Genomic DNA, 23,524 nt, shown 5'->3' with positions numbered 1-23,524 from the left:
TGAAAGTACTGCAGTTGAGCCTAGTCCTTCATTTTTTTTGTTTTGAATAGACACTTTTGTATTGTACTGCCTCTTGCATTAGATTTTAAAACGCTTACCCCACCTTGTGTACTTTTCTGAATCTGCAAGCTGTTGTCTTTCTGGAGGGTAGCTTTGTGACCACTGGCAGCTCTCTATTTCCTTGTATTTATCTTGTCCAGTTTGTCATCCCAAGATCAGTTCTTTCTTCATATTTAAATTTTTCATCTAGTTGGATTTGAGCATGAGAAGATACACTTGTTAGTTTACTCTTTATTAGCCTGTAATTCTTATTTCTTCCTGTAGTCCCTCTCTCATCTGGAGTGTGGAGGCTATTTCAAAGGTTCATTTATTATTAAATTATACAACTCTGAGGTTCTTCTTCTCCAGATAGCCATGAAACCAAGAAAGAAAAGAAAGGTTGCACAATCATCAACCCCCAAATCTTCTTCCCCCATACACAAAAAAAACCAAGAAAGATAGGGTGAAAAGCACAGAATACAGAAAAAGCCATAAGACTGGGGGTGGGGGGGAAATATAGTTCACAGTCCAATTTCACATCCCTATTGCAGAAAACCTGGGCAACATTCTCCCCGTCCATAGCAGAGCAATCTCACCAGTGATAAAAAGGCAGCCAGCCAGCATTTTACTCTTTCTCGGCGCTTTAATCGGTGAAGAAGGGAAGCTTTAAACAGCAAAATGCATGTAAAAAATTGGCTTGCAGCCTTGCCGTGAGGTTTCCGCGTGCTGCCTCTGCCTCCTGGAATCCTTTCGGAGACTGCAGAGCGTTGAAACACCCAAATGATCTCCAAACTGCAAATCACAGGCTTCAACGGTTCCAGAATCACACTTAAGACAAAAAAACAAACATAAAAAAACATAAAAGAAGTGAAATGTGTGGTTTCATGATCTATCCAGAAGATACTGACCAAAGGAGCATTGTACACAAGCGCCATCTTGACCAGAAGTCTGGTGTCGCCATTAAAGCAATGCCTGTTGCTTCAACAATAAAAAGATAAATGGAGGATTAAATTGCAACAGAAACTAAACCTAGAAATCAGACTAGGTTTTTTGGTGCAGTTCATGGAAGATGAGTCATATAGCACAGACACAAACATTGCTATTGATTAGGCCACAATTAAAACATCGCTTATAGTTCTTGTCTCCATATTGTGCTGTAATAGAGAGAGTACAGAAGAGATTCTTCAGGATGTTGCTGGAATGCAGGTGTGTATTTAAAAGGGGGGATTGAATTGACTGGCGTTCCAAGTTCAAAGTAAATTTAGTATCAAAGCACATGCATGTCACCATATACAACCCTGTGGTCTGTTTTCTTATGGGCGTACACAGTAAATCCAAGAAACACAATTGAATCAATGAAGGACCGCAGCCAGTAGGGCAGACAAACAACAAATTGTGCAATACAAAAGACAAAAAATAATACTGATAAATAAAGCAATAATTACAAGGAACATGAGACGAAGGGTCCTTGAAAGTGAGTCCATACATTGTGCGAACAGTTCAGTAATGGGGCGAGTGAAGTTGAGTGATGTTATCCCCTCTGGGTCAAGAGCCTGATGGTTGAGGGGTAATAACTGTTCCTGAACCTGGCTCCTATACCAGCTTCCCAATGGCAGGAGCGAGAAGACAGCATGGCCAAGGTGGTGGGTATCCTCGATGGATGCTTTTTTTCCTGCAGCATTGCTCTATAAGGATGTGCTCAGTGGTGGGGAGAGCTTTACCTGTGATGGACTGGGATGCGTACACTACTTTTTTTGTAGAGTTTTCTGTTCAAGGGCACTGGTGTTTCCATATCAGGCCATGATGCAAGCAGTCAATAGCTACTGCATTGCTACAGAAGTTTGTCAAAGTTTTATATGATCTACCAAATCTTAGCAAACTTCTGTGGTAAAGTAGAGCCACTGCTATGCTTTCTTCATAATTGCACTTACATGTTGAGCCCAGGACAGATTTTCTGAAATGATCGCACTGAGGAATTTGAAGTTGCTGACCCTCTCCACCTCTAATCCCCGATGAGAACTGGCTCATGGACCTCCAGTTTCCTCTTGCTGAAGTTAATAATCAGCTGCTTAGTCTTGGTGACATTGAGTAAGACGTTGTTGTTGTTGTGGCACCACTCAGCCAGATTTTCAGTCTCCCTCCTGTATGCTGACTTGTCACCACCTTTGATTTAGCCAACGACAGTGGTGTTGTCAACAAACTTAAATATGATTGGAGCTGCACTTAGACTCATAGTCATGTATAATTAGAGCAGAGCAGAAGGCTAACCACATAGCCTTGTGGTGCACCTGTGCTGATGAAGATTGCGGAAGCAATATTTTTGTCAATCCAAACTAGTTAGGGTCCACAAGTGAAAAAATCGAGGTTCCAACATCACAAAGAGATAGTGAGGCCAAAGTCTTGGAACTTGAGGGGATGATGGCATTGAATGCTGAGCTGTAGTTGATAAAGAATATCCAGATGTTCCAGGGTTGAGTGAAGAGCCAATGAAATGGCATCTGCTGTGGACCAGTTGTGTCTGTGGACAAATTGGAGTGGATGCAAGTAACTTCTTAGGCAGGAGTTGACATGTTTCCTCACCAACCTCTCAAAGCATTTCATCACTGTGGATGTAAGTGTAACTGTACAATAGTCATTGAGGCAGGTTACCACGTTCTTCTTAAGCACTGATACTATTGAAGCAAATGAGAAGTTAAATATATCAGTGAACACTCCAGCCCGGGGGCGGGGTGGGGTGCGGTGGTTGATCAGCACAGGTCTTCATTTCTCAGCCAGGTACCCCGTCTGGGCCAGATGCTTTCTGTAGGTTCACCCTCTTGACAGAGCTCTCACATTGACCTTAGAGACTGAAATCACAAGGTCATCGGGAGCTGTGGGAGTTCGTGAATGTTCCTTCATAGAAGGCATGGAGATCATCTAGATGCGAAACCTTGTTGTCACCTACGATGCTTGGTTGTACTTTGTAAGAGAGAATGGCGTTCAAGCCCTGCCGCAGCTGTTGAGCGTCCTTCAGTGATCCATGTTTGGTCTGGAATTGCCACTTTGCTCATAAGATGGCTTTCTGGAGATCATACCTGGATCTCTTGTATCTTACTTGATCGCCAGGCCTGAATGCCACTGATCTGGTCCTTAGCAGATTGCAGATCCCAAGGCTTCTAGTTGGGGAAGGCTCTGAATGATTTTGTGGGGACACACCTGTCTACAACTGTCTTTATAAGTTCTGTGACAAGTGCAGTGTATTCATTCAGATCCTCTGAATCCTTGAACACTGCCTAGTCCACCAACTCAAAACAGTCCTGCAGCCACGTCTCTGCCTCCTGAAACCACCTCTTTGTTTTTCTTATCTCTGGAGTTTTGCTCTTTAGCCTTTACCTGTATGCAGGTAGGAGAAGGACAGCCAAGTGATTAGATTGCCCGCAATGTGGTCTAGGCATGGAACGGTAGGCATTCCTTATTATAATATAACCATGGTAGAGTATGTTGGGACCCCTGGTGCTGCAGGTTATATGCTGATGATAATTGGGCAGAGATTTCTTCAAAGTAGCCTGATTGAAGCCCCAACAGGGAATTGAAGTGCGTTGAAGTGGGTTATTTCTTGTTTGCTGATGACAGAATTCAATATCTCGAGTGCTTTTGGCAGAATGTAAACTGTGGTCACAGAGGATAACTCTCTTGGTGATAGGATGTATTTATCCTTGGTAGTGTAGGAGGCTGAGCAGTGATCCTGCAGGGGTTATAAGATTATGAGGAGCATAGATAGTATATATGGTCAGAATCATCTTTCCAGGGCAGGGGAGTATAGAACTAGAGGACATTGATTAGAGTCGAGAAATGTAAAGGAGGTCTGAGAGATCTTAGCTTTTTACACAGAGTAGTGAATGTCCAGAATGAACTGCCAGAGGAGGTGGTGGAGGCATATAGAATTCAGTGATTAAGGTGTTTGGGCAGGTGTTTGAATAGGAAGAGGGTAGAGCAATATGGACCTAAGGCAATTACTTGGGTTTGCATAGGTAGGCATCATGATTGACATGGACGAGATAGACTGGCAGAGTTGTTTCTATGCTATAGGATTCCATGATTTTATTATAGGAGAGGAGGGGAAATTTAAAGAAACAAGTAAGGGCTTTGGCATTTATTGAAAGTGATTAACTCCAAATTGGGGTGTAGTATGTCCCAAGCTGTTAAAACCATGACTATCACTTCTCTGTGATTCATTTAACAGGATGTGTCTGTTGCTGGTCAGGTCCCCATTTATTGCCCTTGAAAGTGGTGGTTGCTTGAATTACTGTAATCTTTTGAAGATACCTGGGAAGGAGTTTGAGGATTTAGACCCAACTATAACAAAGGACTCACATCATCTTGTCAGGATGATGCGAGCCTAGGAGGGGAGCTTGCAGGTATCGGTGTTCCCACGAGAATGAATCTCAGGGTTGCATGTAGTGATGTGTGTATTCTGATCATAAATTTTACTTTGAACTTTGAGAGAGTGGGGTGGGATTAATATGGCATAGTATTTATGTTACTGGAATGGTAGTCCAGTGCCCTGGAGAAAAATTTGGGTATGGGAGATTAAATCTTCATATGGCTGCTGTGAATTTAAATTCAGTTAATCATCTAGAATTAAAAGAAAGTCATTAATGGTGATGACTATTAATAGTGAAGTCATTAATAGTGATTACAACTGTATTGTAATAGAATCAATCCTATTGTTGATCGAGGTTGAGGGTTTGGAAGGTGTTATTGGAGTAATCACAGCAAGTGACTATAGAGAATTTTGCAGGTAGTACAGCACATTGGCACCACTGTACACAGCTGATGAAGGGAATGATTTGTGTCAATGACTTGGATGATGGAATTGATAGTTTTGTGGCCAAGTTTGCAGACAATATGAAGATAGGTAGAGGAGCAGGTAGTTTTGAGGAAGGAGAGAGACTTCAGGAGGACTTAGACAAATTAGGAGAATGGGCAAAGAAGTGACAAATGGAATGCAGTGTAGGAAGTGTATGGTCATGCACTTTGGTAGAAGAAATAAAAGTGTAGACTGTTTTCTAGATGGAGAGAAAATTCAAAAATTTGAAGTGCAAAGGGACTTGGGAGCCCTCATGCAGACTTCTTTAAAGCTTAATTTGGTAACTGAGTCAGTGGTGAGTAAGACAAGTGCAGTGTTAGCATTCATTTTGAAAGGATCAAAACGTAAAAAACAACAATGTCATGATGAGGTGCTGGTGAGGCGTCACTTGGAGTATTGTGAGCAGTTTTAGGCTCCTTATCTAAGAAAGGATGTGTTGACATTGGAGCGGGTTCAAAAGAGGTTCACGAAAATGACTCTAGAATTGAAAGGCTTATCATATGAGAAGAGTTTGATGGTTCTCGGGCCTGCACTCACTGGAATTCAGAAGAATGAGGGGGGATCTCATTGAATCCTATTGAATGTTGAAGGTTTAATAGGGTGGATGTGGAGAGGATGTTTCCAATGATGGGGAAGTTTAAGACAAGAAGACACAGCCTCAGAATAGAGGGGTGTCCTTTTAGAACAGAGATGAGGAAGAATATCTTTAGCCAGAGAGTGGTGAATCTGTGGAATTCTTTGGCACAGACAGATGTGTATGCCAAAACACGTGTAAGACAGAGGTTGATAGATTCTTGATTAGTCAAGGCATGAAGGGATATAAGGAAATGGCAGAAGATTGGGGCTGAGAGGGAAATTGGATCAGGTATGATGAAATGGCAGAGCAGACTCAGTGGCCAAATGGCCTAATTCTGCTCCTATATCTTATGGTCTGTGGTCTTGTGATTTGAGGTGGTTAATGGAATGCTACTAGGCTGCCTTAACCAGGATTGTGTCAAGCTTCTTTGTTATTGGAGCTGTGCTTATCCAGGCCAGTGGAGACTTCCATCCCATTCCTGACCTGTGTCTTGTAGAAAGATTTTAGGGTCCTGGGAGGGTGAGTCAGTGACTGCAGGATTCTTGGTTGCTGACCTCACGTAATCACAATATTTGATTCTGATCAACCCCAGTATGTTGATGGTAGAGGACTTGGCAATAGTAATGTAATTTTGAACATAGATGGTTAGACTTTCCTGTTGGAGATGATTAATCTTCAAACTATAAAGCTGCTATCTGAATACTAGGGGACTCCTAATAGTGATTAGAAAGGAAGTACTGTTACTCCATATAATTACCTAGCCTCCAAATGGCAACCTCATTGAGGAACGTGCTTTTATGGGAATAAGCAGCAGTAGCGATGACAAAAATTGTTGACTATCCCAAGATGAAGTTGTTAGTGAATTAGCTTCTTGAACTACCTTGTGCTGGATATGTTCCTGTTACCTGGATTTTCCACAATGAGTCAACAGTAATCTATTTCAGATTTGGGGTTCCATGTGATTTGGAGAGGAAATAAAGATGGTAGTGTCATTCCTAGTATGTACTACCTTTTTTGGTGAACAGATTATGGTCTGGAGGTGCTACCAATTAAGCCTCAGTGTATTGTGTTCATTTATTTTGTGATAGTGCAGAATAGGTCCTTCTGACTCTTTGAGCTGTGCCCCTCATTTAAACCTGGCTTAATCATGGGACAATTTACGATGACCAATTTGGACTGTGGGAGGAAACTGGAATACCCAGAAGAAATCCATGCACTCCACTGGCAGGATGTATAAGCTTCTTACAGGGGATGCTGTGATTGAACACTGAACTCCAATGCCCCAAGTTGTAATAGTGTCGTGCTAACCCCTATGCTACCATGGTGCCCTATTGGAATCCATAAGCTGAAAATAAGGAGTTCACCAAAGATAGGGAAACTCTGTATCTATGGAAAGAGCACTGAGAAAATCTCCTCGGGCGAAACTGCCTTTTACATGGGTGCTTAGTATTCTGTTCTACAGTGTGCTATCCATCATGCTCACGGCACCACCCCATCCTGAAAGATATTAAAAAGGTCACCTAAAACTTGGAAAAACAAGACCTCTGGTGAAACATGGGGGAGTTATTCCACAGAAATGACCATCTTGAAGAAAAGGATTGCCAGTTTTCCAACAAATAGCGTTTTCCTGTTGGCTGCTACCGGGGAATATTTTTTTTCGGAAAGATCCTACTCAGCTTTATCCTCCAGTAGCTGAGGAGTTATCCTCTGATTCCATCAAGATGCCCAATGGATGTGATTTTTCACTGCATGACAAATTCAAAGAAAGGATAGAAGGAAGACCAAACTTTGGCTGCCTTGGACCTGTCAAGAACAGTTGACAACCAAGAAATGTTGTAAAGAAACCTCACATGTAACAGTTCTCAGAAATACTTACCATTGTTATCATTCTAAATGTGCTACACAGTAGTTTGAGCTGTGATCCCAATATCAGTGCAGACTGAGGTCAAGCCTCTGTCATTGCTCTAACTTTCTTTATGTATCTCTCAGAAATACTCATCCTGCCTCTCAGCTTCCAGCTAGAGTGAAGTTAATTTACACCATCTTTACTCAACCATGCTGGCTGGTGGCATAGTGACATCAGCACCGGACTTCGGAGCGAAGACTCCCGAGTTCGAATCCAGCCAGCTCCCTTGCATGCTTTCCATTCGTGCTGGGTTGAGCGTCTACCTATGCTGTACATTTCTGATTCTATTTGCCTCCAGCTGACTGGAGCGTTGGAAAGTGGGGCAATTGGCAGGATGTTTTTGTTTGCAAGTAATATATAATAACTTGCTCTTTTAAGTCTAGTCATTTTGGTGTTAATAATTTAAGAAGAATCATCGTGTTTATTTTAGTGCATAAGGGGGAGGGCAAGTTATTTTTCATAGATAAAGAGTATTGTTAATGTTGTTGTGCTTATGGGGAATAAGCTTTGGTGTTGGACTAAACTGAATATTTTGTGGAGCTGGCATGGTTATGATGGCCAAATTTGCTCTTTCAATGCTATAAGATCCATAATTCTACAACACTTTGAAGAAAAAGCAGATGTGCTGTTATGTAAGAAACCATTAATGTCCACTCTCCATCTCAGTTTCAGCACAAGCACCGAGTTCAGTGTCTGCAGCAGCGATTGCAGCACAGGCGGGTGTGGGCGTGGCTTCCACTGTCCATCTGAATCCCATGCAGCTGATGACTGTGGATACCACACACACACGTCACATTCAGGGGCTCCAGCCGGCATCAATCACTGCCCAGGGGCTACAACCTACTTCAATTGGCCCCCAAGGAATTCAGCCAGCTCCACTTGGGGCTCAGGGAATTCAGTCATCAACTATTGGTACCCAGGCTCTGCAGCCTGCATCAATCGGCCCCCAACAGACCACAGAGAACAAGCCACCAGGTAAAGGGGAAAATATAGCTTGAAACCTGGAGGGGGGAGTTAATTGACTTGGCCATATCTCCTTGTAGCCTTGCATTCATTAGCAAGAAGACTCCTTGAAGACACCTGCCAGTGAAGCAATTGTGGCTGAATTCTTGAAATTTTAGTTCACCTTATTATAGGTTATTCCCAAGTTGTAATGAGGTTAAATTTTTGTATTTTACTCTCCATTGTAATAAGAATAGAGTGATAGGTTGGCATACCAAAATTATTGAAGTTGGTAAGATAAATTGTAAAGGCTTTGAAGCTGCCTTCCAGATTCTTGATACTACGCATAAAATTCTGGAGGAACTCAGCAGGCCAGGCAACGTCTATGGAAATGAGTAAACAGTTCCAGCATCTGCCGATTTTCTCTTGTCTGTGATTCAAGGTACTTGGGTTTGGTGAATGGAGGTAGAAAATATTGAAGTAAGGTGGTTGTAAAGTTTTATGAGCCTCTGATTAGACCTTGGCTCTAGCACCTGTGCTGGGTATCAGATGTTTGGAAGGAGGTAGGTGCAGAGAAGCTTTACTAGAACAGTGAGAGACTTTGATTACATGAAGAAACCAAATAAACTGGGTTTGTTTTCCTGGACACAAAAGATAGATTTCATAGTGTTAAAATTTTCTGGCAGGTTTTGATTATGCAGAGGGAGAAGCTATTTCATTTGCAGGAGGATTGATAACAAGAGTACAAAGTGTGATGCAGTGCCACCTCTGACTTCGTGGGAGTCTAGAGGAGATGGTGGTCTTTGTGGAGATAGTAGCTTCATTAGCCACTGGTTAAGTTCACGAGGACTAGAAGGTGAGTATTGTAGTTTCGTTGTTTAAGAAGGGTAGCAAGGACAAACCAGGGAACTACAGGCTGATAGGCCTGACATCAGTAATGGGGAACTTACTGGAGGGAATTCTGAGAGAAGGGATCTATCAGCATTTGGATGGTCAGTCTGGTTAAGAGGAGTTATCTCAGCTGTGTGTATTGGAAGACATGCTTGATAAATCTTTTAGCTTTTTGAAGAGGTAACCACAAAGGTAGTTGAATGTAGGGCAGTGGATGTTGTCTATTTAGACTTCAGCAAGGCCTTCAACGAGGTCCAGCATGATAAGCTAGTCTGGAAGAGTGTATCGCATGGAGTCCAATTGGATTCAAAGTTGATTTGGAGGTAGCAACCAGAAGATGGACATTGAAGGTTGTTTTTCTGAATGGAGGCCAGTGACTAGCATCGTGCCATGGATTGGTGTTGAGACCCTTGTTATTTGTTATGTATTATTTATATAGACTATTTGGATGTAAATGTGCAAGGCTTGATTAGTAGCTATGCAGATGGCACAAAATTAGGAGATGTTGATAGTGAAGAAGGTTATTGTAGATTACAGGGGGATCTTGATTTGTTAGGGAAATGAGCCAAGGAGTGTCATGGATTTCAATGTAGATGAGGTGATGCATTTTGTAAAGTCAAACCTCAATTATGCCCCTTTAAACCAAGTATGTGGTTCAGAGAAGAACAAGGAAGCTCTCTAGTGACTTGGCCAATATTTATTTTCATCTATTCATCCCCTTGGGGTATATTGGCTACAATAATAACCACCCTTTAAAGTACTTCATTGCTTGTAGTTTTTGTAGGGCACTCTGATTAATTAACTAAATGGAAATAAAGGTGTACTTCATGCCTTTGGCGCATATGCCAAGTGGCAGCAAGTGGAGAGTGGATCTTGATCTTGATTAATTATACCATTCATGGTTCTGAACATCACCTAGAGCATAGGCATTCCAATCAATTGATTGGGAATAAGGAATAGTCCTTTCTGTAATGAAAATAGCTGGATAATAGTAGACATCTAGTAATTGCTGGTGGGATATGGGTGAATTTTAATCCTTGCAGTTGCCTATGGATTATCTTGTTAGTGTTCTATCTCTGAAGTTTGCTTGATGCTTTTTACTTTGAGCTGAGTTGTTCATTCTGTCTGTGATTGTGAATGTGTTTTAAGTGTGAATCCATGAGAGGTATCATTAGTGCTAATTTTTGCCTGTTTTTCAGCAGTGGTGTTGACAGATGGAGCCACCATTGTAGCAAATCCCATCAGCACATTCAGCGCAACACCAGCTATCACAACTGTGATTCAAACCCACACTCAGAGTAGCAGTACCACTGCTCCAGCACAGGGATCTTCGCCACGACCGAGTATTCTGCGCAAGAAACCAGCTTCTGATGGGTAAGGGCATTTAACTGGACCTTACACCAATCAAGCAGATACATTTCAGTTGCTTGGCAGGTGTAGTGAAACCTGTTTAGTTATATTAATGAGATCTTCTTGCTGTCATCAGATCTGCATTCTTGTGAAAGAAGGGGAAATGGAAGAGAAATATATCTCCTTAAACCATTTAGTTCAATCTTTATAGGGTTCTAGTCAGTTTCTTTGTAGAGATATAGCACCTATGCTCCTCAGATTCTCTCACCAACTCCCGTGCCCCCAACTTACCCTTAATTCCCACCAGTTTTTCCACAGATTTTGCAACTCTACAATTCTACACTAGCAGCATTTACAGTGGCAAGTTAACCTATCAACCTGCACAATCTTTGTAATGTGGGAAGAAACCCATGCAGTCAAAGGGAGAATGTGTAAACTCCACACAGAGAGCACCAGAGGTCAGGATTGAACCTGGGCCTCTGGCACTGTGAAGTAGCAGTTCCATTAGTTCAGGAACCACTGGGCCACTGCTTATGCTAACTAATATTTTAAATGAACTGCCATTTCCAATTCACATCTGAAATCACTTAACACTGACTTCTATAGCCATATGTTTTTTAAATGTCATGTTAATCTAACTCACTGTTACTAGAGTCTTGTTCAAGGTGGCTAGTACCATTATTATTTTAAAACAATGACAATGAATTTTGTCTTGGATGTATACTTGACCACTATTTTAAAACACAAACAAAAATGCTAGAAACACTTGGCATATCAGGCCTCATCTGTAGAAAGAGAAAACTGTAAATGTTTCTAGTCCTGTTTTAGAAGGCAGTTCTGCATGTTTCCAGCATTTTCTGTTTCAATTTCAGCTGCCGGTATCTGATTTTTTTTTTCCCTGCTTAATTAATGTATGTTAAAGACAGAAATTTGGTTGAAGTTATTGTTTGTCTGTACTTATTGCCTGGAACCGTTCAGTTGGTCATTCCTTTAAGATACCATTGTGTTGCAATTATGCTTCTACTCTTCAGGGTATCTGAAATAAAAATGGCACATTATTCACCATTTTCATCATGTTCTCATTTTCAGCATGGCTGTTCGGAAGAGTCTCATTCCTCCTCAGCCAACAGAGGCTACAAGCCCTCGATTAGATGGCACAATGCGGAATGCATCAGGATCCCCACGACCAGTTGGGTAAGATTAGAATTTTGAAATTGCTCCTTTTTATTCAGCTTTTAAAGCAAGAAAAGTATGGCCTTTGAGGTCTAAATAAATCCTGCCCCCACCACCCCCAAATTCTCCAGGTTTGAACCCTGCTCTGTTAGCTGTAACCAAGTGACTTCCAATTAATGTTGAAGTTAATGTTCAAGTTGTGGAGGAATCAATTGTAGTTCTGACTCTTGATGGCTATCAATGGCCTTATCTGGAAGTACAAAATTAATGAAATCTTGTGGATGGATGCCATTCAAGGGTGACTTATCATCCTGGTGTATTTCAGTTAATGGAAAGTTCCGTGCCTTCAGGAATTCATGTTATACATTGAACACGAGCCCAAATGAAGGGTCTAGACCTGAAACGTTAACTGCCCACTTCCCTCTGTAGCTACAGCCTGACCTGCTGAGTTCCTTCAGTGCTTTGTGTATTTGCTGCAGAATAATTTTCTGGTGATGTTTGAGGCAGTATTAGGGTGAAAGACACAGCTGTAGCTGTAAAGGTCATCATCTTTTATGGTAGTATTTTAAGTGCCTTGTGGAAGGAGGTTGCTCATGTGACAGGCTTGCTGCATACTCTTTTTTTTTGGAAGAGGTGGTTGCTTTCTCCTCCTTGCTTATCCAACCTAGTAAAGTCACTAAGCATTTGGCTGTAGGGTGTGCTAGTGTGAGCTGAGTAGAATCTACCCTGAGCACATCTGTTCATTGTCCTTGGGCTGCTTTCCTCGAGGCTCTGTCTCAAGTTTCCTGTACCTAGAACTAGAGCTACGTCTACAGACTGGAACATTAGTCTCCAGGAGAACAGCCAGATAATGATTTAATTGCATTTGAGATATAGCTTCAGTCCACCTTTATCATTGCTTGTCTCTGTGTTGCTGATGGTGTTTCTCTCTGGAGCAGAAAAATAACAAGCAAGTTCCAAATCATAGATGTTGTTCGCATGTGAAACTTGTCTGAAGGATGCAAGCTGATTGGAGTATTCAGGCCAATTGCATATGTAGCTCCCCCCCCCCCCCAGCCAACCTCAGGGTCGCTCGGCTCGCTGTCGTCTAGGGAAATAGCCCTCGGCCCCGCCAAACTGGGTAATCAGTGTGGATGCTGTGTGAAGTACCCCACCCCGCCCAAATAACAGACAATACACCAGATAGGATTAAGTGATATACAGTTTATAGATATTACTGGAACTATATAATTAACAGAGAATAAAATATAAAAGGAAAATAAAAGGCGCCACACTTATCAAAGTTCAATCTCTTCGTGCACAAACAGTTGGAGCTCAGGACCCTTCTTCTTCACCCTGCGACCCGTTGGACCACCTCGACCGGCCGCCTGGGACCAACGACAGTGGTCGACCAGACGCTCCACACGAGTCCGTCTCCGTCTCCTCTCCTCACCGAACTGTTCGGGGTCCGACCCCGTTAGCGGACTCACAGCACCTGGTCCATCCTCTGTCTCTCTTCCCCTGCCTTCTGCCCCAAAACCCCGCGCATACAATATCTTACAGATACACCAAAAACATAACAACAATCGCAATTGGTTCGTAATACCTTCTTATCAGTAACGTGATTCAAACAAACCCCTAGCGGGAAGGATTTTTTCAGCAGTTAACATAACAAAGAAGCCCTTTTAATTATACTACGCAGACATATAAAAAAAAAGAAACCCCCTTACACATGCTTGATTTGGGCCTTTCAGTTGAAAGGTAGCAGAGAAAATGTCCCCATCCACAGGTGTTGGTCTATTCTCACATGATTAGCATGGTCATCATAAGGTTGCAGGATTGAGTTCTGGATAATCAAGTACAAAGGTCTTGGCTTGTTTACTACCGAACTGTAGGTGTACCTCACAGTTGAGGAGTTCCCCTTTGCTTAAAGTTTGCTTTTCTCAAGTGGATGAATGTAATGATCCTGAGAAGTTATCAGTGTTGTTTGTGAATGCTTGCCATGCACAAATTGTCCACCATTTTCCTCATTACTGTTTGATCTGGCCCAGTGAGGTTTCAAAGTGCTTGTCCTTCCATGACATATTCCATATAAATAGAAATTGAGTGTTAAAGTTTCTGCTTTCGTCCAACATTTTTAATCTGCACCTTGTGAGAAATTCAATTGTTCCTTACTAAGGTGCCCTTGGCATTTGCTTGCCTGTTTCAAGAATCGGGCTTTTACTTGCAGTTTGGATTGATGAGATGCACTATATAGTAGGCTCAATGGTTTAAGGCTGAGTATCTGATCAGAGAATTCGTAGAGGCATAGAAAAGTACAGCATAGAAACGGGCCCTTCGGTTCATCTAGTCCATGCTAAATCATTTAAACTGCCTGGTCCCACTGACCTGCACCTGGACCATAGTCCTCCCATCCACGTACCTATCTAAACCTCTCTTGAACATAGTAATGAAAATCACATCCATGCTGGCAGCTTGTTCCACACTCATGACTCTCTAAGTGAAGAAATTTCCCCTTAAGCATTTCACCTTTCTCCTTTAACCTCTGACCTCTCATAGTCTCACCCAACCTCAGTGGAATAAGTCTGCTTGCATTTACCCTGTCTATACCTGTCATAATTTTGTATACCTCTATCAAATCTTCCCCTCAATTTTCTACATTCCAAGGAATAAACTTGTAATCTATTCAATGCTTCCTTGTAACTCAGGTCCTCCAGTCCCAGCACATCCTTGTAAATTTTCTCTGTACTCTTTACTATAGGTAGTGGACCAAAACTGCGCACAGAACTCCAAATTAGACTTCACCAATGTCTTGTACAATTTCAATGTAACATGCAACTCCTGAACTCAGTACCTTGATCCCTGAAGGCCAATGTGCCAAAAGCTTTCTTTATGACCCTATCTACCTGTGATGCCACCTTAAATAAATTATGGACATGTGTTCTCAGATTCCTTTGTTCTCCCGCGCTCCTCAGTGCCCTACTGTGTAAGACCTATCCTTTATGGCCCTCCCAAAGTACAACACCTCACACCTGTCTGCTTTAAATTCCATTTGCCATTTTTCAGCCTATTTTTCCAGCTGGTCCAAAACTTGCTGCAAGCTGTCCAGTACACCTCCAATCCTGTTGTCATCTGCAAATTTGCTGATCCAGTTAACCAAATTATCATTCAGACCATTGATATAGATGACAAACAACAACAGACCCAGCACCAATCCCTGTGACCTAGTCAGAGAGGCAATCATCTAGACCACTCTCTGGCTTCTCCCATAAAGCCTGTGTCTAATCCAATTTACTACCTCATCCTGAATGCCAGGCAACTGAACCTTCTTGAGCAAATCCTCATGGGACCTTGTCAACTGCTTTGCTGATGTTCATGTAGACAACATCCACTTACCTGCCATCATCAACTTTCTTGGTAACTTCCTCAAAAAACACTAAGATTGGTTAGACCTGACCTACCCCACACAAAGCCATGCTGACTATTCCTAATCAGTCCCTGTCTATCCAAATATTCATATATCCAGTCCCTTAGAACACCTTCCAGTAACTTCCACACTACAGATATCAGGCTCACCAGCCTATAATTTCCAAGATTATTCTTAAAGATTTTCTTAAACAACAGAACAACGTTAGCTATCATCCAATCCTCTGGTACCTTACCTGTTGCTAAGGATGATTTTAAATATCTCTACTGGGACACCTGCAATTTCTGTACTTACCTCCCACAGTGTCCGTGGAAACACCTCGCCTGGCCCTGGGGATTTGTCCATCCTAAATTGCCTTAAGACAGCAAACATTTCCTCTGTATAGAGTCCATTACCGTGCTGCTTTGCCTTACTTCTATAGAATCTGTGTCCATCTCCCAGGTAAATGCGGATGCAAAAAAAATCTATTTAAGATCCCCACTAACTCTTGCTCCACGTATAGATTACCATTCTGATCTTCCAGAGGATTAATTTGCCCCTTGCCATTCTTTTGCTTAACATATCTGTAGAATCCCTTAGAATTCTTCTTCACCTTGTCTGCTCAGGCAACCTCGTGCCTTATTTTAGCCCTCCTGATTTCTTTAAATGTTCTCTGGCAATTTTTATACTCAAGTACCTCATTTGTTCCTTCCTGTCTATCTTTGCTATACACCTCCTTTTTCTTAACCACGGCCTCAGTATCTCTCAAACCAATGTTCCCTAAATCTGTTAAACTTGCGTTTTATTCTGACAGGCACATACAGGCTTTCTACTCTCAAATTTTCACTTTCGAAGGCCTCCCACTTATCAAGTGCACCTTTGCCAGAAAGCAGCCTGTCACAGTATACAGTTGCTAGAACTTTCTGATACTATCAAAATTATCCTTTCTCCAATTTAGAATCTCCACCTGAGCATCGGACCTATCCTTAATTACCTTGAAACTAATGGCATTATGATCACTAGATGCAAGGTGTTCGTGTAACCTGCTCTGTCTCATTCTCTAATAGCAGATCCAGTATTGCACGCACTTTGGGACTTTTGTGTACTGATGATGGAAACTTTTCTGAACACATTTGACAAACCCTATCCCATTTAGTCCTTTTACAGTATGGGATTCCCAGTCAATATGTGGAAAAATCACCTAGAATAGTTTCTTGCAACAGTCTGCGATCTCTCTACAAATTTGTTCCTCTAAAGCTTGCGGGCTATTGGGTGGTCTTTAATATAACCCTCTTAATGTAGTTGTATCTTTCTTATTCTTCTGTTCCACCCATAAAGCCTCTCTTGATGAGTTCTCCAGTCTGTCCTGACTAAGCACTGCCGTGAAATTTTCCCTAAAGCCTCCCCTCCCCCTTTAATTCCTCCCAGTCTATCTAATCTAAAACAATTGAACTTAAAAATATAGAGATGATATTGAAATTTTAATTCAAAAAGGGAAGATTAAAAAATTTATTTCTTGTATGTATAATTTGATTCAAAAACAGACAATTAAACAAGGAATCCGTAAGTCAAAACAAAAATGGGAAACGGATCTGAATATTAATATTGATGAAACAAATTGGTCAAGACTGTGTCTTGACCGTATGACAAATACAATAAATGTTCGACTTTTTTACACCAATTATATATTACACCACAAAAAATAAATAGATTAAATTCAAATCTATCCGATAAATGCTTTCAGTGTAATCAAGAAATTGGTACCTTCTTACTTGAAGGGATAAAGCCAAAACTTAAATTGAATAAATATCAGAAAGAATTTATAAAAATTGCACTGGCAGTAGCTAAGAAGCTACTTGGAAATCTGATTCGTATTTCAGTATGAATCGTTGGAACAATGAAATGGCTAGTTCTATTCCACTCGAAAAAACTACTTATAATTTAAGAGATAAATATGAAACATTTTTGAATATTTGGCGCCCTTATTTACAAAAGATAGGATGGCATATTTAGTTGCTCCGATGATGAAGATCTTGGTCCCTTGTGGAAAGTAATAAATAAATATACTAAATTTATTTTGAATCCCATGGAGCATGTGGAAACCTTCCAATATCCAGGCGGTTCTTTTTTCTTTTTTTTTCTTTCTTTCTTTTCTTTTTTAGGTAGGAGTATATATGATGGGAGGGTTAAGGGGAGGGGGGAGGGTAGATATTATCTTTCCATGTATTCACTTTGAAAACTTAATAAAAATTATATTAAAAAAAATATTGAGCTGTCAGACCTGCCCCTCCTGCAACCAAGTCTCATTAATGGCTGCAATATCGTAATTCCATGTGTTGATCCATGCCCCGAGCTCATCTGCCTTTCCTACAATACTGCTTGCATTGAAATATATGCAACTCAAACATTAGTCTCCCCATGTTCAACCTTTTGATTCCTTTCTTTGTCTGGGGTCTTAGCGACATCTGTCTCCACAACCACTCTGCTATCTGTTCTGTCATTTAGATTTCCCATCCCCCTACAACTCTCGTTTAAACCCCCACCATACAGTACTAGGAAATCTTCTCACTAGGATATTAGTTCCCCTCCAGTTATAGGTGCAAACGCTCCCTTCGGTACAGGTCCACCTTCCCTGGAAGAGAGCCCAATGATCAAAAATCTGAAGCCTACACCAACACCTCAGCCATATGTTAAGCCGTATGTTCTTCCTAGTTCTGGCCTCACTAGCACATGGAATGGTTAGCAGTCCTGAGATCACAACCCTGTAGGACCTGTCCTTTAACTTAGCTCCTAACTCCCTGAACTCACTTTGGGGAACTTTGTCCCTCTTCCTCTCTATTTCATTGATACCTCTGTGAGCCATGACCTGTGGCTGCTCACCCTCCCAGTTAAGGATGCTGAGCACTCAATTGGAGATATCTCAGACCCTTGCACTCAGGAGGCAACATACCATCTGGAAATCTTATGTTCATGCAGAGCCTCCTTTCTGTTCCCCTAACCAAGAATCCCCTTCCTCCTTACCTTCTGAGTTACAGAGTCAGACCTAATGCCAGAGACCAGACTGTTGTGACTTTCCTCTGCTAGGTCATCTCCACTGCCTCCCCTCCCCCCCCCCCCCCCCCCCGAACAGTATTCAAAGTGGTAAACCTGTTGTTGAGTGGGTTGGCCACATGGGTACTCTGCAATGATTGTGTAACCCTTTTCACCCTCCTGACTGTTACCCAGTTTCTTGTGTCCTGCACCATGCGTGTAGTTACCCCTCTATATGTCCTATCTATCAACCCCTCAACTTCCCAAATGATCCAGAGTTCATCTAGTTCCAACTCCAGCTCCTTAATGTGGAGTATTAAAGGCTGCAACTGGATGCACTTCTCACAGGTGACGTCATCAGGGACACTGAAGGTCTCCCTGCTTTCCCACATCCCGCAAGAGGAGCATTCAACTATCCTGCCTGGCCCCCCCTACTACTCTAACTATGAAATTATAAAGAAGGAAATGATAAATAAACTGAGAGGAAGAAATCTACCCACCGCTTTTTGCCTTCTCTCACTCAAGCTTAACTCACCAGAGCCTCAAAGAGCTAAAGCCTCAAATCGCCACGTTAACATTGCCTGCTCCAACAAAGGCCACTCTGCATGCTCTGCTGTATTTTTTACTTGCCCTTGCTAATGAATCACTTTCTCTGGCTGCTGTTAAATGCCGAAACTCCCACGAGTTTTTTAATGTCCTTTTTAATGCACATGTACCAACCTGTGTGAGTCACTGCTTTTCTTGTTGCTGATCTCTGATTGGCTGCTGTTCAAATGCCTTATTATATGAGGATGTATGGCCTCCTGATTGCTCACTGTAGAAGCCAATGAATAAGATTAAGTTGAAATTAACGAATGTATGGGGATTTACTTGGATGTAAAGTTCTGGTGTTAGATTCTGATGTTTAAAGCTAGGGTTCTTTTAGAAGTACGAAATGAAGCATAAAACTTATTGCTTCATGATTGTTTTATTAAGTGCTTGTAGAACAGCTTTGTGTTTAGCTATTTTGTACCCTGAGGTAAAGAAAAATTATATTCAAAACTATAGATAAGAATTAAACAATGAGAAAATACTTATTTCATACTACAGTACCAAGCCAACCAATGAAAATGCACTTATTCAGTTAATGCAGAACAAATAAGTTTCCGGAGCTTTCCGGAATTATACTTTGTATAGCGGCAGAGTTATATCAGGCTTGCATAAAATACAAGCTGATAATTAATTGTTAAACTGCAAAGAAAATAACAATTCAAATGTCTAATCTAATAACTAAACATAGATCTGGCAATGAAGATGATAGAAAATGTTCTGGCGTGTTGTCAAGTACTGATATTTGAATCTTCCATTTAATGATGGCCTTGCACTCCTAATGTAAATTAGAGCTTAACACAGTTTCAATTTCTTTAAAGTACTTTATAATGAATTAATTACTTTTGAAGTGTAGGAATTGCCTCAGGTCATTTGCACAGAGTGTGATGGTGACTAGATAATGTTTTTGTGATGTTGGTTAGGGAATGTTGTTCGGGATCTTTTCCATTCACTTGGGCACACAGAACCCTGTTCAAAGACTGGCAATTCTATGGTGCCACTGCACACTTCTTTAATACCACAGGAGCAGAATCACATGATTGCTTGACACTGCTGCATCAGGTTAGTTTTGTTTGTGTTTGTGACTCGGGAGTGAAATGTTCAGAGTTTTGAACAAACTGACCGTATCCTTGTAGGTATTCTTTTGCAGCAGCTGATGAGGGTATTTTGATGTTTGATTCAGATTGTTTCTAACTTTTTCAGAACAAAACCTAAGTCAGAGATCCATGTTTCCATGGCCACACCAGTAGCTGTTGCAATGGAAGCAGTTAGCAACCAGAGTATGGAAAACATACCAGGACAGCCGACTTCTCAGCAGCCTCCACCACCAATCCCAACACTCATTGCAGCGGCTGCTCCCCATCCTCAGCCTACAGCCTTGTCAACTGTTACAGCAGCCGTCTCCACCACCCCTCCAATCTCAGTCTCCATGGCTACAGTGGTAACTCCTCCATCACAACCAGTTGCCATCTCGGTACCTGTTTCCATGAGCTCAACGTTACCAGAAGTGAAAATCAAGCAAGAGAGCGAGTCTGCAGATGCACTGTCTGTATCAAGTAGGTATTCTCTCTGCAGAGCGCAGGTAAAGATTGAGTTGGGTGCAGTGAGTTCTGTTTTTCTCTGCAGAATAGGCTACTGATGGTAACCTTTGTCTGAAGAACATGGGAAGGAAGTGAACAAAATTAACTGCTGAGCCCAGCATCCCATGGCCTAGTGGGAAGCTTTCTGAGCACCATAATCATTCACAGGATCGTCATTTCTTTTTATGAGGATCAAGCTTTGATAACTTGTCATTCATACTTGCAGAAGAGTGCTTGAGAGTGCTTTATAGATACAATGTTCTGTCTACTGGGGGAGATTTTTTGAAAGTAGGTTGGAATCTTTAAGGAGGAAAATGGTCAGGGAGCTGGAATCTGGAGCAACACAATTTTCTGCAGAAACTTAGCAAGTTAAGCTGCAATTGTGTTTGGAGAGGAGGTGGTGAGGTGTACAAATTCCTTTTCTCACAAATGCTGCTGAACCTGAGTTCCTCCGGCAGATTGTTGGTCAGAAGAAGAGTGCATATTGCTGATTGAATTCCAACTAGAAATGTACCTTTAGCTTATCCACATATTAAATCAGAGTACAGTGTACTGACCCCCTCTCTCCTCTTCCCCCACTCCTCCTCTCACCCACCAATTTTAGTAATCATCCCTTCTTATCAGTCATGTGCTTTTGATGCCATTCATTACAATAGTGTGGTAGCTGGTTACTCTACTGAGTGATTTTTTTTAGTATCTTCTGACTTGTGGATAAAATTGACTTCAAGAATATCTTAAGGAAAATAACCTGTTTGTAACCCAAGGACAAACTCCCAGCAGAGGAGACAATTGGCCACCCAGTCCTTCCAGATAGCTTACTGATTTTAATCCATTAATTAGCAGAGATTTTGGGTTCGAAATTATTGGGATATTCAGCTATATGAATCTGTATGGTTACTTGGATGCTTTATTTTTTAGGTTATTCATTAGTTTTTTCTTGTCCCTCTGAATGTCTGTGTTTCAATCTCTTCCTTTTTTTTTTGCCTCTCTTCCTCCCTCTCACTATCATTCTTTTTCCTTTCATCTCCACTTTCTCTTGCCCTCTGCCACTGCCGTCTCCCAGTTGCAGTATCAACATCACAGAATATGTCGGTGACTTCGCCTGCTCTGACTCCAGTGGTGAACAACCTCAGCCTTCCTGGGAATGAGCTGCCACTGGGTGCATCTCCCCGAAAGAAACCCCGTAAACAACAGCACATCATCTCCACGGAAGAGAGTGAAATTATGGAAGCAAATAGTACAGACGAGGAGAAGAATAGCAGCAGCAAGCCAGTGCTGATCAAAGCAGAGAAGAGGAAATCACCACCAAAGGAATATATAGGTAAAGTGGATTTGCAGCTACAATGAAGACTGAGGGTGGGGTGAAGGATGGCTGTAGACCCAAGATGAGCAGAGCGGTCATTTGTAACCCCAAGAGGGAGGAAGAAGTGATGTAACTTACCTGCCTGGAAAAAGTCATTCAATCCTAACCCAAAACAGCATGTTTATTTTGGCAATGCAAATCCTTTTGAAATCTTTCTAAAATCTCTCCACCCAACCAAAACCTTGTTTTGCAGATGAAGAGGGTGTCAGATATGTGCCTGTGCGCCCTAGACCTCCGGTTACGTTACTCCGACATTATAGGAATCCCTGGAAGGCAGCTTATCATCATTTCCAAAGATACAGCGATGTGAAAGTCAAAGGTGAGACTTTATTTTCATGCCTACTACGTTATAGATGAGTCTGATGGCTAGTGAGTATTTTTGAACTGAATCGAATATGTTGTCAATGTTAACCAGTTTACATGTCATCAGTAAACATGCTAATCATATCTCCTTATTTCCTAAACTCTGCTTATGTGACCTTGTTTGAAAAGTTTTTAGGATATCCTTCCTTATTACTGCAGTAAAGGACTGCATCAATACTGTAATGCACTTCCTATTTCACAGCACACCTGACTATTTTCTACCAGGAATTGAGTTGCCAGTTTTGCCCTTCTTTCAACCAAGTTCAATGTTATCATATTCCTGTTGATAATCAATGCTCTCAATCCATCATTTCTATTGCATTTATCCCGTGTGCCTTATCAAGCCCATGTCTGATCTACCTACTGAATATTGTTTTCCTTCCAGATTTGACAGCACTCCACCATCAACTTTGTCCCACTCCCTTGCCAAATTAGCTAAAATTCTCCGCTGTGGCACTAGCTCTCGAGAATGTTGAGCCCATTCTGGTTTAGTTGCAACCTGCCCAGTTTCTACAGGTGCTACCTCAAAAATGGTCCCAATGAAATTCAAAACTCTCCCTCCTGCACCATCTTTTCAGTCACACATTTCATCAAACAATTTCTATACTCTAAGCACAAGGCACCAGAAGTAATACAAAGATGACAGCCTTAAAACTCCTACTTTTTAATCTGTTACCTAGCTTCCTAAACTTGTGTTGTACAAGCTAATACCTCTTACCTATATTATTTGTACCAGTAAACTTGTTTGCAATTGAATTTGAGACTACTGGCTTTTAGAAGCACAATACAGGTTTCCCCCGCCATCTGAAGGTAGAGCATTCCTATGAAATGGCTGTTAAACCGGAATGTTGTAAAGTGAAGAAGCAATTACCATTTATTTATATGGGAAAAATTTGTGAGCGCTCGCAGACCCAAAAATAACCTACCAAATCATGCCAAATAACACATAAGACCTAAAATAACAGTAACATATAGTAAAAGCAGGAATGATATGATAAATACACAGCCTATATAAAGTAGAAATACTTCTCTACAACGATTGCCTGCACGTAAAAATACGCAGCTGATATAAAGTAGAAATAATGTATGTACAGTGTAGTATCACTTACCGGAATTGGGACAGCGCCGAGCACACTGGTGATGGTGTGTTAGGTTGAGTTGGCGAAGGTTGGGGTGGTGCAGTGGCCCCCACCCTCTGGACAGTGAACTGATACCGATCCGCGAAGCATGTAGAGGTACATCAGTAGCCGGGACGCATCCAGCATATCTTTAAGAAAAAAAGCTGAAATAAACAAGCTAGTTAATTAGGTGCTGCCCGGCACGTAAATATCGGCCCAGATCAGAGGCGAATCGACATTTACGTGCCGGGCGGCACCTAATTAATTAGCTTGTTTATTTCAGCTTTTTTTCTTAAAGACGTGCTGAGTGCCTCCCGGCTACCGCTGCATTCTCCGCGGATCGGTATCTGTCCGCGCGCGGCCACTGAGG

At 41.6% G+C, this 23,524-nt stretch overlaps 1 protein-coding gene across 2 annotated transcripts in view; it reads left to right on the top strand.

Moving 5' to 3' along the window:
* sap130b (Sin3A-associated protein b) overlaps nucleotides 1–23,524 on the top strand; it is a 66,012-nt gene that overhangs the window by 22,324 nt on the left and 20,164 nt on the right. Inside the window, exons 13-18 of one of the 2 annotated variants that reach the window (XM_072255785.1) lie at nucleotides 8,038–8,346; nucleotides 10,407–10,578; nucleotides 11,644–11,748; nucleotides 19,934–20,286; nucleotides 21,374–21,631; nucleotides 21,867–21,992. In XM_072255785.1, the coding sequence (XP_072111886.1) occupies nucleotides 8,038–8,346; nucleotides 10,407–10,578; nucleotides 11,644–11,748; nucleotides 19,934–20,286; nucleotides 21,374–21,631; nucleotides 21,867–21,992 (1,323 nt within the window). Of the gene's footprint in view, nucleotides 1–8,037; nucleotides 8,347–10,403; nucleotides 10,579–11,643; nucleotides 11,749–19,933; nucleotides 20,287–21,373; nucleotides 21,632–21,866; nucleotides 21,993–23,524 lie in introns of both variants that reach the window. The other variant, XM_072255783.1, reaches the window with a different exon arrangement.

This window comes from Mobula birostris, chromosome 4 (genome assembly GCF_030028105.1).
Source record: "Mobula birostris isolate sMobBir1 chromosome 4, sMobBir1.hap1, whole genome shotgun sequence".
In the NCBI taxonomy this organism is placed as follows: domain Eukaryota; kingdom Metazoa; phylum Chordata; class Chondrichthyes; order Myliobatiformes; family Myliobatidae; genus Mobula; species Mobula birostris.
This window is presented reverse-complemented; position numbering and strand designations above follow the sequence as displayed.